This window comes from Pteropus alecto, unplaced genomic scaffold (assembly GCF_000325575.1).
Source record: "Pteropus alecto unplaced genomic scaffold, ASM32557v1 scaffold3, whole genome shotgun sequence".
NCBI lineage: Eukaryota > Metazoa > Chordata > Mammalia > Chiroptera > Pteropodidae > Pteropus > Pteropus alecto.
The window spans coordinates 49975704-49989712 of NW_006442484.1; the positions used below are offsets into that span (position 1 = coordinate 49975704).

General features: G+C 35.8%; 1 protein-coding gene across 1 annotated transcript in view; it reads left to right on the forward strand.

Annotated features, from left to right (window-relative positions):
* The window catches only part of ITGA4 (integrin subunit alpha 4), a 74930-nt gene that overhangs the window by 52007 nt on the left and 8914 nt on the right, over positions 1 to 14009 (forward strand). The window contains exons 17-21 of the mRNA XM_006921250.2: positions 345 to 421; positions 10299 to 10449; positions 11488 to 11583; positions 12205 to 12284; positions 12673 to 12762. Coding sequence (XP_006921312.1) covers positions 345 to 421; positions 10299 to 10449; positions 11488 to 11583; positions 12205 to 12284; positions 12673 to 12762 — 494 coding nt within the window. The remainder of the gene's footprint in view (positions 1 to 344; positions 422 to 10298; positions 10450 to 11487; positions 11584 to 12204; positions 12285 to 12672; positions 12763 to 14009) is intronic.

Genomic DNA, 14009 nt, shown 5'->3' on the forward strand with positions numbered 1-14009 from the left:
TGAGGAACTCGACAAAGAACACCTTGGCAAAACAGGTTTTAAGCATTTAACATAGATTACTACCGCAATTCGATTAAACTTTTTTTCCACAACTATTATGAAAGAAAAAAATTTTTTTCACCTAACAAATTTACTTATTGGAAGAACTTAGTCCTTTTAGCCCTGCAATTATTTGTCATTTGAGTCTACTAACTCTCACACTGAACTCTTTAAGAAGAGATTAAATAAGGAGTTATCTGATTTATTAATTTTATTCCTATGTATCATGTCGTATTTTTTAAAAATCATAGAAATATACCAACCAATTGAACTAAAATAAAAATTCTGTTATATTTTATTTTCAGATCAACTTTGCAAGGTTTTGTGCCCATGAAAATTGTTCTGCTGACTTACAGATTTCTGCAAAATTTGAATTTTTGAGGTAAGTACAAGTTACTTATCAAGATTGTGTAATAGGTGTGTGCATGTGCATTCTAAAAAGAAAAGGGCTAAGAACTCATCCTTGGGGGTTAGCGGCATTTAAAGAACTGAGAAAGAACAATATGTTGCTAAGAGTAAGTGATCTACACATCATTCACATGAGTACACACCCAAAGATTGCGCTTTTTGAAAGAATGAGAATAGGTGAGCACCAAGACTTTATGAAGCACGATGTAATCTTTTATTGATAACTCAGAAGATATTTCAGGATTTAATCATGCCCTAGGTCATCATCATTATAATTGTAGTTGTGTTTTAGACATTAGTCAGTGCCTCTTAATAGAGTTTTGATGGCAAAATGAGTTAATCTTCACTACATAATGGTTAGTTTTTATCTATAATTCAGACTGAAATAGAAAACAAATTTATATGACACATTCGAAATGGAATAAACCATCTTCTAAATTCATAGATGTGGAAACACTAAAAAGAAAACAGACGTAATGTGCTTAGAATAGCACCTAGCACGTAGTGAAAACTAGATAAATGTTGATCACTGTTACTATTTTACAATGGGAAATAAACCACTGGAATTTTGTCATGTCTAGATCCCTTATATTAAAATTGTTTTACACATCTGAGGGAAGATATAAAAATGAGGACCAGAGAGAGAGAGAGAATCCACACTTCAGGTTGAGGGCTGACTGTGCTTGGGAAGTGAAAGAGGTGAAGGGGAGGCATCAGTGACAGGGCAGGAGAATGGGAAACTGTTTTGAGGAGGTAAGACTGTAAAGGAAGCACGTTTAAATTAGGGCATGTTGAATTCTCTGGGACTTCTATATGAAAATCTAGTTCAGGATTATATGGAAATCCTCTACACATTGTGACTTGTGAGAACGCTTGGGATAGGGGAGGTGAAATGTGCATTTCATAGAGAAAAGAACTAAAGAACAATGCCATGGGGACGATTTTATTTAAAGAGCCTAGAAAGAATAGGGGAGTCCCTTTGGAGACTAAAAAGAACTAAGAGGAAAACCAAGTCCACTGTAAAGTAGACAATGGAGAATATAAAAAGAGGAGCTTAATATTGTAAAATTTTGTAGAGAGATCAGATAGCATAATGACTGAGAAAGGTCATGGGAGCTGGCATTTAAAATGTGACTTGTGGGTAAAATAAAAAGATGTTACTGGCAAATTTTAGTTCAGTAGCAGCTGAATAACAGGGTCAGTGATTAAGGGGAGAGAATATACTGGGAATAGTAGATTCAACTGAAGAATTTTTATGTTTATCACATGCTGTTATTTGTTTAATAATGCAAAGACAGGGAAAAGAATAAATTGGAAAGAAAAATTTTCTACTTAAATCCATGGAGCACTTTTCGTCCCTATTTGAACTCTCCTCTGAAGCATGTGACAGCTGTCGACTTCCTCTTTTGAATGTCTTTTGCTTTACTTTTCATCCTACTCCCTTCTTCCACTTCTTTAGCCCCTTTTTCAATTGTTTTGGAAGATCCTTAAAATGGTTCTCTCTCACCTGTTTCTCACACTCCCATATTTTCCCTGGATAATCTCACCCACAACCATGACCTCGTCTGCACTGCTTACACTGCCAAAGCCCAAATCAGTATCTTTGAGTTCCATACCCACACATCCAGTTTTCCATTGGACATGTCCTCTTGGGCACCCAGTCACTGTCCACCAATGACACACGATTAGTTACCAAAACCAACAACCTAAAGTTCAATCTGTGATTTCTTCTGACATCCAATAAGTTACTAAGTCCTATGATACTCCCACTTAAATATATTTTTTTATCCATCATCAATCTCTATCTCTACCACTATTGCACCCAACCAGGCGCCACTATCCTACCTAGATCACCAAGGTTTACCTCTTTCTGGGCTAGTAGCTTCTTCTTTTGCATTATTCTAATTCCTCTACCATGATATTTACAAAAAGAACTTTCTAACATACACATCTGATAATGGTACTTCAGTGGCTCATTATAACCTTAAACTCTAAACTCCTTAGTATTCTTTATCACCAATTTCCTGAGACTTTTTGACCATTCATGGAAGACTACTTATAGCTGCTTGGCCATACCATGCTCTCTTGAGCCTCTATCTATTCACTTTTCCCACTTGTCTACCTGATTCACATTTACCTTGTAAATCACAGCTGTTTCCTAGGTGAAGTTCCCATTTTCTCCATTAAAATTAAGTCCTTGTGTGTTCCTGGTCCCACTGTACTTGCACTCATCACCATCCTGTAAGCTGCTTCACTCTTGTTTGCACAATGCCTAAAACAATATCTGGAACACTGTGGGTGACTAATAAATGTTTGCTGTGAATGGAACAAGGTTCTAAAGGAAACAGCATATAATGGGATCAGACTCAGATGGAGGAGTTAGCCTTAAAAAGAAATTAAGATTTTTCCTTACCTTGAGCTAACCAACTATGAAAAGATGCTTAACATTGATTAAGAAATCTCCGTGTAAAAAAATAAAATGTACAGAATTCACAGATGGACAAGATAAAAAAAAGTAGGTTCATATATTAAAAGTGAGGGCCTTTAGGATGGGTCTGAGAACTTGAAAGGCATGGGGAAAGATTCAAAATAGCTGTTATGATAAATGGAATAGAAAGGCAACTAGGAATGAGTAAAATGGTTGACTAACAGTGTTGAGTACCCTGCTGAGGTGGGATCACATATGGCAGAGAATAAATTAATTCTTTCCACTTAGGCAATGCCAGTATAGCCTTGAGCATCCACAATCGAGGGCCAAGAAGCTCTAACCTATTTGATTGATAATTGGACTTTATACTTATCCAGATTGGCTGCTCAGGTAGTCCAAAGATGGTGACTACTAACTACTTTGTATCCTAGCATGTAATGTGGCACCTTTGTTGATTTATTAGCTGAAAAATTTATAACCTTTCCATGCATGTATTTATTTTCTTCATAAATCGCTTAGTTTTCTTGGTATTTTTGCTGTCACAGGCCTTTGATAAGAAGAGTTGTATGTGGGGAAAGCTTATCTAAGCTACAAATAAGTAGTATTTTCATTATTTTAAATCTTAAATCCTACCGTCACCTTTGTCATCTTTCATTGCAATCCCTCTGGCCTATGAGAAATTGGTACATTGAAATTTATATGAAAATATTACTAAGAATTCTTTTCCTGAAGAAAAATACAACTTATTGAAGGAAATATGGAATTATTAATTTAGCCAAATTATTAGTTTTTCTTAATTACATAGTTCTTACAAGATATTGTCTACTTAGCATTTTTAATTTGAAGTGATATTTCTTGTCATCTAACTGTCAAGTCCATTATGATTTTTAAATGGCAGGCAACAGAGGATAAGGTAGTGTTGTGGCCTTTGAGTTATCTTCATGAGAATCACCTGGAATGCTTAATAGAAATAGATTCCTAGGCTCAGGACTTATTCAAATCAGAATCTCTGGGGACCAGGCCAGAAATGTTCATTGTTAATAGGGTTCCAAATGGTTCTTTCACATTAAAATCTGAAAACCGGTGTGTTGGCAATTGTGTTTCAGATTTGAAGTCCAACTAACCTGGTTCAAGTTTTGTATCTACCATTTACAAGTCGAATGACCTTTTTAGAGAAGGCTTTAACATCTGTAAACCTCTATCCTCATTGATAAGGAGGTAAAATAGTACCTACTCTGTGAAAGATTGTTTTAAAGATAAAATGCAATAGTGCAGGCCATCTGCATAGCACAAAACATAGTAAAAGTTGATAAAAGTTGTTATTTTTGATACATTATGGTTGGGGTATTTATAAATCATGATAAAACAAAGTATTAGTTTGAAATATTGCCAGTGAATTCTAAACATTTTCTGCATATGTACTGTTATTTGTCCAGAGTTTGTCTCTATTTCTCAAAAAAATGTTGCTGACTATGAATGGGTCAGTAGTTTTCAGTTTTATAAGATTTACAGTGGCATGAATGCCAGCGTAAAGTGTAAGCCCTACATCTTTTGCATGTTATACAAGTTATAGGTGATTTCTACTTGGTAAATAACTTATTTGCAGAATTATCAAATGAAAACTATTCTAATCAATTTTTTAGGCCCACAGTGAAAGATTCTCACAAATTGCTTTGCATTTTTAGTAAATTATACTTTATCAGACAAATACATGCCTCTCTCACATAGATGTCCTCTCTCCCTTCTCAGTAATAGTAGACAAATTGTGTCCACATGTTCTCTGCATTCTCCCACGCATAACTCCACTAACACTCATGGTAGGCTCCAGAGCTACAAAACCTGCTTTAGGTAAATGTATTTACTCAGTAAAGAATATGAGTTTCCGAAGACTGCAATAATAGACTGCTAACAGCAGACTAAACACTGCTTATGCACTCTGTCTCATGTTTTCATTAAGTTGAGGCTTCATCCTGAATGTCTATACTCTCAGGAAAATAAATCACATTCAAATGGACTTACACAACAAAATGACGAATAACAAATATTTTATTAAGATTACAAATAGTCATCACATAGACAGTTTGAAATCTAGTCTTTCCTATAGATTCTGATATAAGTGATGCTACTTCTATTCAGTTACGCTTCCAGGGTAAGTGGTGTAGGCTTTTCCTGAACAGTTATTTTCATATCAGTTAAGAATGCCTTTAACTGCAAGTAACAGAATACCTGACTAATAGTGACTTAAATAATAAAGGCATTCAATTATTTTCATACTATGCTATCTGGAGGAGATGGTTGCAGGTTTAATGAGCAGCTACCAAATCAGGGCATTCATAGTTATTTTTCAGTTTTCTTGGCTTTTCTCTTATGGTCACCAGAAGGCCGCAGCAGCACCAAGTTTCCCAGCAAGAAAAGGGAGAAGAGCAAAATTCTTTTTGAAGCCACCTTTCCAGGAAGGGCAGTGCCTTAGTAGATTTCTTATTCTGATTAACCAGACCTGCTCAGCCCTGAACCCCTCATGGTTGAAAGAGAATGGAGTCATCAGTATCATATCAGTATCATATTAGAGCGATCATAATTCATTCCCTGAAGCTGAACTGGGGGGCTTATCTTCTGCAGTATCAAGGGAATGCTACTTCCTGAGTAATCCAGTATTCTGTTAGTAGCTAAGAAGGGAAGTTACTGTTGGGTAGACAGTGAGCAATATGCAACATCTAACACTATACTGATAGTCCCCAAAGAGCTAGTCTAACAAAATTGTCCATTTTTAAAGTGGAGGTAGTAGGAATATATGCCTCATTGATCTCTCAGAGTTTGGGGAGGATGGATTATATACCTAATACACTAAAACATACTAATTCCTAATTTAGTCTTTCAATCTTCCACTGTATTCCTCTAGACTTCAAAGAGTTCGTTTTTGTTCAATAAAATCCTAAATATCAGGTAACTAATGTATTTCAGTAGACAAAAAATTTCCAGCATTTTTTCCTTGAAGTCAATGGTAAAAATACATATACATACATACATCATACATACATACATAAAACAAAATTTTACTTGGGCCTATAAGCCATTTGCTGCAAGCTATGTTTTGTCAAATAACTGACTCATGTACCTTGAGACAGGTACATACCAGTTTATACCATATTCTGTTCTAGTATGTTGATTAAAAACAAATTAGCTACGAAGCACTAATTCATTTTATTGGGGCAAAGTGCATTCATTATACTAAGACCTGGAGAGCATTTCTCGCAAAATAAAATATCAGTCATTCAGGACAAACATAGAGCCTTGTTGCTGAAATACATCTTTTTCCTATTTTGCTTCTTTCACTTGTTATGATTCTGTATGTACAAAGTACCTTGATTTGTTTAAATTACATGGATTCTAGGCTGCTTTGTAAATTTCAAGTCTGCATTATGCATGTTTTAATGAAGAATGAACTATGATTCCTGGGAAAAGCTGGTTTAGCCTCGTCGCACTTCCAGATGTGCACCCGGTCCTTTATTATGTCTCCCATAAAAAGCTGGTGGGTGTCTTTCCAACGGCACTTTGTTAATGAATCAAGATACAATAAGATGTATATATAAAAAAGTAGTATCGTAATTATGGTAATGTGGCAAAATAGCTTAAAAATGAAAAATAAACCGGGAGTCTAGCTGCTGAAATGTGAATATTGTGTTTCTCTTTAATTTGCTGTTGTCTTGGAACCTAGCTGTTTATGCAGTGCTTTCACCTTCTGTTGCTTGTCTAAGTGCCAGCTTCTTTCCCAAAGGTGTTCAGTGACTAATGCTTTGGTTACAAGCCAGAATATTTTATAAATGTCTATTTCTAGGCAGCCCTTCTACAAGTCTTAATTAAACTTTAATGTCAAGCTGAAGTTTACTTTTAGAAGCTCCTAGGTTCCTTTAGTTGTAACATGATAATAGAACAGTAGGGGGAATGTAGGACAGCCATGTTTCCACACATTTCTTCCCTGCCATTTAATACAGTGCCACCAAGCAGATGCATACTTATGTAACACAGAAGTTTACAACACAGGAATGAGCAAATTGCAGCCATTCCCTGAAATGTTCAGAGAAGTAATACACTGAGTCCATTTTTTCCACCCTGAAATAATAGCTGTGGTTTAAAATTACTGCTGTTAGTTATTATACATCCTTCCTGAAATGTCCAACTTCTCAAACCCAGGGATCAGGAGCTAGAGTAGCTATCTGTGGACATGGTCTTCATTCTGTTTTCCTTGGTGTCTCAAGTACCAACCAAAGGTTTATGAGGACTGGGGGATTATTTTCTCTAATTCTGCATCCCAAGCTGTTTGAAATGAGCCACTCTTGTCAGAATAGATTTTAAATATAGTAGTGTTATGGTGTATGCTTATTTTGAAACTAGTTATACTTTTCAATCAGATTGTTTTGTGGCGGAAGCTGGCAAACGTTTTTCAAGAAGGGACAGATAGCATTTGTTTTAGGTTTTGTGGGGTGGAGATTTCCATCTCGACTACTCGGCTCTTCCGGTGTCATACAAAAGCGGCTACAGATGAATGAACATGGCTGTATTCCAATAAGCCTTTATTTACAAAGTCAGGCAGAGGTCTGAATTTAGCCTTCAGACAGCAGTTTTTGAACTCCTACTCTATAGTACGCTTGCTTTTTATATGACAGTTCTGTAGTATGTCTTTATTTTTGGTTATTTAAATATAGTTCCTTATAGTATATTTCATTTAAATGTAGTTTGTTAGTATAATTTAAGCTGGTTGCTAAAATAAGGCAAGATTTAGAGATTTAAAGGAATTAATCCTGGGTTAAAAAGCCATAAAGATCTCATAGACAATCCTAACAGAATTACATATCTACGTTCACCGAAAGACTGTGATAGCTCCAAACTAGAAATCACCAATGATAGCTGAATGGATAAAATGTAAATAGGTAAATGTGGTATGTTTACAAAGTGGTATATGTATACCAATGAGAATAAACTATTTACAAATGTATGTACCAAAGAAGGTTAACCTTATAAACAAAATTTTGAGTAAAAGAAGCCTGATTACATTCATTTTGAGTAAAGAAAGATTACATATTCTGATTCCACTGATATGAAATATAAAACTAGGCAAAGCCAGTCTGTACTGGGAAGAGTAACTGAAGGAATGGGATGTAAGGATATTTCTGCGGTGCCGGTATATTTTTCTTGGGCTGGGAGCTGGTTTCATGTGTGTATTTCAGTTTGTAAAAATTCACTGAGCTCTACACTTAGGATAGGTGCATTTTTCTATGTGTGTTCTACCTTGATAAATAAATTTATAAAAGAAAATCAAGATAAGAGGGGAAGAACTTTTAGGTGTTAGGTGAACTGTCCAATTTCTTAGTTATATTACAAAAGTATAAAAATGGGGACAAAATTATAATTTTGTTTTCACATTCTGAGGTTCATAAGAATAATTTACTTCTCAAAAACTATTCTCTTTCCAGTATGGATGCTGCCATTAATTCATTGGTCAACTCAAATTGTATTGCCACTAAAATGTTAGGCTGTATAGATGGAGTACAGATCCCACGAATGCTTACTTAATGAAACGTGGAATTTGTGTAACACTGAGAACAGATAAACATGGCTATAATTTGATAGAATTTATAATGATGAGTCCATGAACTTTTAACTATCACTTATCCAATAATTTCCCCAATTTTTCTGCTTTGTTCCTTTAGTACTACCCAGTCCTTTTTAATGTTTTAATGTAGATAGCACATCCATACCACCTATTTTTTTTTTTTAACACTATGTTGTTAGGGTCTGAGAAAATAGTGATAATCATGATCCAACATCTTCTCTCCAGAACTTAAATCTAGTGGTAAGAAAAACCAGACAGTGTTAAAATATTGCATGATAAGGGTGCCCAGAGTGCTTTGCGAGAGGGTAGAAGCCACACCTCACTTTCGTTAGCGGGAGTGCAATGCTGGGTGAAGGGTGTTAGCAATGAGTACTGGCTAGAAGAACTTCTAAGACTTGAAGTTAGCCAGGTGCATGAAGAGAGATGTCAACCGCAGAGGGATAGCTTGAATATACAAAATACCATGGTGTGTTTGGACACCTCTTTGTAAATAAGTATGGCTAAAACAAAGGAATGAATAGTGCAATGCAAAGTGAGGCAGGGACAGTTCGTAAAGGCCTCATATGCCATGCTAATGAATTAGAACTCTATATTAATTCACAACGATTAACTATTAAATGAATTAAGTATTCTGGAAATAGTTTATTCAAACACTAATCTATATGGAGGTTGATTTGAATGGTACAATGTAAACATTATTGAAGAGACTTTCTAAACTTGAAAGTGCTAGGTGAATGTTTACCTTTCTTATGATTATCCTTACCTGATATTTTGCTTTGGGTCACATCCTTCTCTGGTAGAACTACTTTTTCTAAATTCTAAATTATTGGATATCTATGAATGTCTGTCTCTGAGGAAAGCTTATAGAATCATGCTGTAACTGATGTTTTCTTTAGCATTCAACTCTTAACTCTCATTTGGTAAAGAGAATGGGCTGCGTAGGTGAGAAGATTCACATTTGCTTGAGACTTTAAAAATTCTAGCCCTGAGACTTTAAGTTCCTTAAGCCTCAGATTCCTCATGTATAATAAAAGTGTTGTTCTGAGGACTTCATGGACTGTGCATGGCCCAAATCTTCATTGAATAGTAGTTATTATTACAGATGAGGCAACCGAGGCTTAATGATGTTAAATGGCACTCCCACAGAAGAACTACGGCCACACCTAGAACTCTGATATGTCTGGATTTGCAGCAGTCTCCTCTTTCTAATTCACAGGATGGTGAAGCATTTCTGCAGTTCTGTTTTTAATCTGGTTTAGTTATTGGTAGAGGTGACCAGGCTTCTTAAGAAATTCTAGTCTAACAGGTTGTAGTTGTACTCACTTGCTAGGCAAAGCAGTCTTTTCTCATGGCCTATTCACTTCCACCAAAATATCTTCTATATTTGTGAAAATACTCTCTCTAGTCATCTTTTCTCCCAGTTTCTCTCATTTCCCCCTTTGGTTTGGGCAGAAGCTAGCTCAATGTCCATTCAAGGATAAAGAAAAAAATGCTTTGCTTTTAGAAAAATACTGCAAGACAATGAAGAAAATATGTTAAAATTGTAGAAGCAAGAAGTTAAACAGAAAAGTAAAACAGAAAGCAGACTAGTTTAATTATAACTAATTAAAAAGACAAACTTGGGTAATAGCTGACTGAATTTATCTGAAACATGGGAAATTGTGTTTTTTAACATAGATTTGCATCTACTTACACGGGGTCATTTTCCCCTAGCTGTTTTTCCAAATTAATATTTTATATCAGGCATAAATAAATGAGAAGATGGGATTTTTATTTCCCAAATGAGAACTAAATAATATTACTTAATTTTAGGCCACATGAAAATAAAACCTATCTTGCTGTTGGAAGTGCGAAGACATTAATGTTGAACGTGTCCTTGTTTAATGCTGGAGATGACGCATATGAAACAACTCTGCATATCAAACTACCCACTGGTCTTTACTTCATTAAGATTTTAGATCTGGTAAGTATCAAACAACTAGCATGATATACTACATGACATTTTACTTAATTTTTTTTAAAAATGGTACAATTCACTTCATCAATTTGAGGTCTAAATATCTGGGGTTTACTCAAACTTATAACTCCAGCTTCCAGTGATTTTGAGTCTTCCTCCATGCCCCTGATCAAAATGACAAATACCTTTGGATCTGGCCAAGATCAAGAGAGTAAGTTTTCTGCTTCCAAATGCTACTACGAGAAACAGTTGTCCAGTTATCCAAGCAATCTGCTCAGTTGCCATTGCTTTTCTCACCGGTACATCTTCATCTGCTGCTGCTTAACTGGGTTCCTGCACAGTAATATTGGTCCTCATGCTGGGCTTCCAGAGTTACCACTCTGCATCTGAAGTTCACACTCAGTCTTGTTCCCAAAGGACTTCCAACATGCTAGAATAGCAATCCTCCATAAATTCCAAAATCCTAGTGTCAACCAGATTGTAAGCAAGTTTCTTTTCCTAAAGGGGTACAAAGCACCTAGGGACCTTTTTTTTTTTTTTTTTTTTTTAAACCCTGTTCCTCAGTTGTGAGCACTTAAATCCACCAGCGAGGTATTAATAAGGTTGAATTTCAAAGACAAAACCTCAACTGCTTTCTCTTTGGATTCTTCTCTATCCCTTAGCAAACTTACCCATCTCTCATCCAGAGACCAATTCTTCACACCAAGGACATTTAGAGAGGCCTTTGATAGATGCCTTTGATCTCTCACAAATATTTATTACCTCCTTTCTCTGGAGTGTTAAGAGCCTATTTGCAATAGTAAGAGGGAAAGCTCAAATATTCAGGGAAATATGTATCTATACATATACAAATACATAGAGATGTATATTTCCCTTAAATATTTCAATATACATGTATGGATATACACGCTATTGTGATTACAGTTATCGCAATTAAATATCTTAAACACATTCTTCGGGGATGATTTTTCCCCCAAAAAACCATCCTTAAACATGTTACAAACCCTTCCTACCTAAACCAATTATTATTATTTTTTTTTTTAGGAAGAGAAGCAAATAAATTGTGAAGTAACAGACAGCTCTGGCATAGTAAAACTTGACTGCAGTGTTGGCTATATATATGTAGATCATCTCTCAAGGGTAAGCGTTTAGCATTTATAAATTTTGTTTACCAACATAGAATTTTTTCTATTTTTCCTGTGTTTACATACAAATATATAATTTATTATTATCAAATCCAACTGGGCTTGAGATCTTTATTTAAGACTGTGTTTATATTCTTGGCAATGTTCACTGTTAAAAAAAGGGGGGGAAGGAACACATATTTATGTCAAGATGGGCATGTGAATGTGTCAATCAGAATTATGCTCCCGTCTCACTCTTCTCCAACACTCCCCCCACCCCAGGTGGTCCTATCTGCCAGGCATGTTACCTCTGCTATACAAAAAGGTGTTTCTGGCAAGAGTCCTCACTCAAGTTGTTGAAGCATCTCTAATTTTGTCAGTCTAGACCTGCCTGTCTTTACATTCAGAGGCTTTGTCTCTGAATGTCACTTGTGGAAATGCTGATGCTTTAAAATTGCCACAAACCCAACTGCTTCCTTATAGCTCAGTGCCCAAATGAGGGGTAGCCTATACTCTAGAATATAATTACAAATCTGCATTCCACAGAAAAACTAAGAAAAATTTAAATTCAGATGATAAAAAAAATATATTTTTTAGATTATTTTTAAAATGAGCTTTCCTTCTCTGTGTTTTACAGATAGATGTTAGCTTTCTCCTGGATGCGAGCTCACTCAGCAGAGCAGAAGAGGATCTCAACATCACAGTGCATGCCGCCTGGTATATTTCACTGTGAAAAAATAATTGTACTAAGGGAAATGGACCCCTGATTTTGGGGGGGATGGAGGTCGAGAGACCTTAGTGGAACCATGGAGCTGTGTTCTATTACCTGGAGTAAACTTCTCTTCTGTGATCAAAGAAACAAACAAAAAACCCTCTAACCAGCATAGAAGCAAATAACAGTATAAATAATGAGAGCAAATTTTTGCAAACCCTGTCATAAAAATTTCTTCCTATCACTTCCACTTTCATGACCACTCCCCTAAAAGCATAATTTAAACCAACCTCCAAGTATATTAGTTATACATAGCATGTAATTAGTTCTCTCCAAAGATGATTTTTTGTGCTGGATGGATTCTGACAGGGCGTTTTCTATTTGCTTCTGTAGTGAAAACGAAGGGGTCACAGACAATCTGAAGCGTAACAAAGTGACTGTAGTGGTACCCCTGAAGTATGAAGTCATGCTAGCTGTTCACGGGTAAGTAGACACTGAGGCCTCCTCTAAAGTTGAGAGCTGATTTTAAATTCTATTACTGGTCTACTATTGCTCAAACCTATATTTAAAGGTTTTTTTTATAAAAAGATCCTGTGCTGTTTCTTGTTTCTGTCTCTTAACGATTACTTTGGCATTGCAGTCCCCTGCCTAGCTGTTCGATATTTTAATGCACTCTCATCATCACTGAGACCACATCAAATTAGTGCCCAGCTGGAGATTTCTTACTAGAAGAACCTGATAAGCCTCTAGTGGGCCACATGCAGCCTTTTAGTTGTATGTAGCACAGGCCAGTTGCCCCGGGAGTTGAGTAGTGCTCAGTTTGCATTCTATTTGGTGGCCATGGCCAGTGTGAAATTTAAAGAAGTATAAGCTCGACCAAATCATTACTCTCTAGAACCCATGTCTACCTAAGTGGCAGATAGATTGAGATATGAGAGCGCTGGCTACACGGTATCCCTTATCCACTCTTTATACCTATGAATACCATGGCCCCAGGGCCAGTATTCACTGATTCCTCATAATTTTAGTAATTGTTTAAGTAGTTCTGACTGTGATTCAAGGAGGAAATGTATAGAGAAAGAATGAAAAGAGTATTAAGAAAACCTTTAATGACTTTTTGGGAAATTAGTTAGGCTATTAATCTTTGTTTAAAAACACATTTTTAAAACAATTGAATACAGATAAGCTTTCCTCATTGCTCTAAATGTAAACCATCCCCAATCATTTAACCACCAATAAAGGTGGTATCTAATTATCTAAAATATCAGTGTCTAAAACTGATGGAACCGAGTAGCAAATTTGTGAGATTAAACATGCAGGGTGATAAAGGCAGATGACCTAGAATGTCAGTGGGAAGCAAAGAAAAGCTGATTGCATGTTTCCTGGTTTTGAATGTTGTCTTACCTGCCCTCCTTGATTTTCCTATAATGAGTGTCCTCCTGTTTTCTTCATTATCTGTATCTGGTTATATTGAGCAAGGAAAGTTCTGCAACTATTAAACTGCTTAAATCTACCTCTGAATATTTCTAATTTCTTTCTTGTGTATTGGGTCCCTAATTTGTATTACCTCATATTAGCTGAACAACTTGAAGAGTCAAGATTTCCCTAGAGAAGTATTTCTTCAGGTTCATTATTGACCATACCTGTCTAGTCACAGGTCAAAGAGCGATAACCTTGCATGCTAACAAAAAATTTACCATATATATTGGTGTTTGAATTGTTTCTCAGAC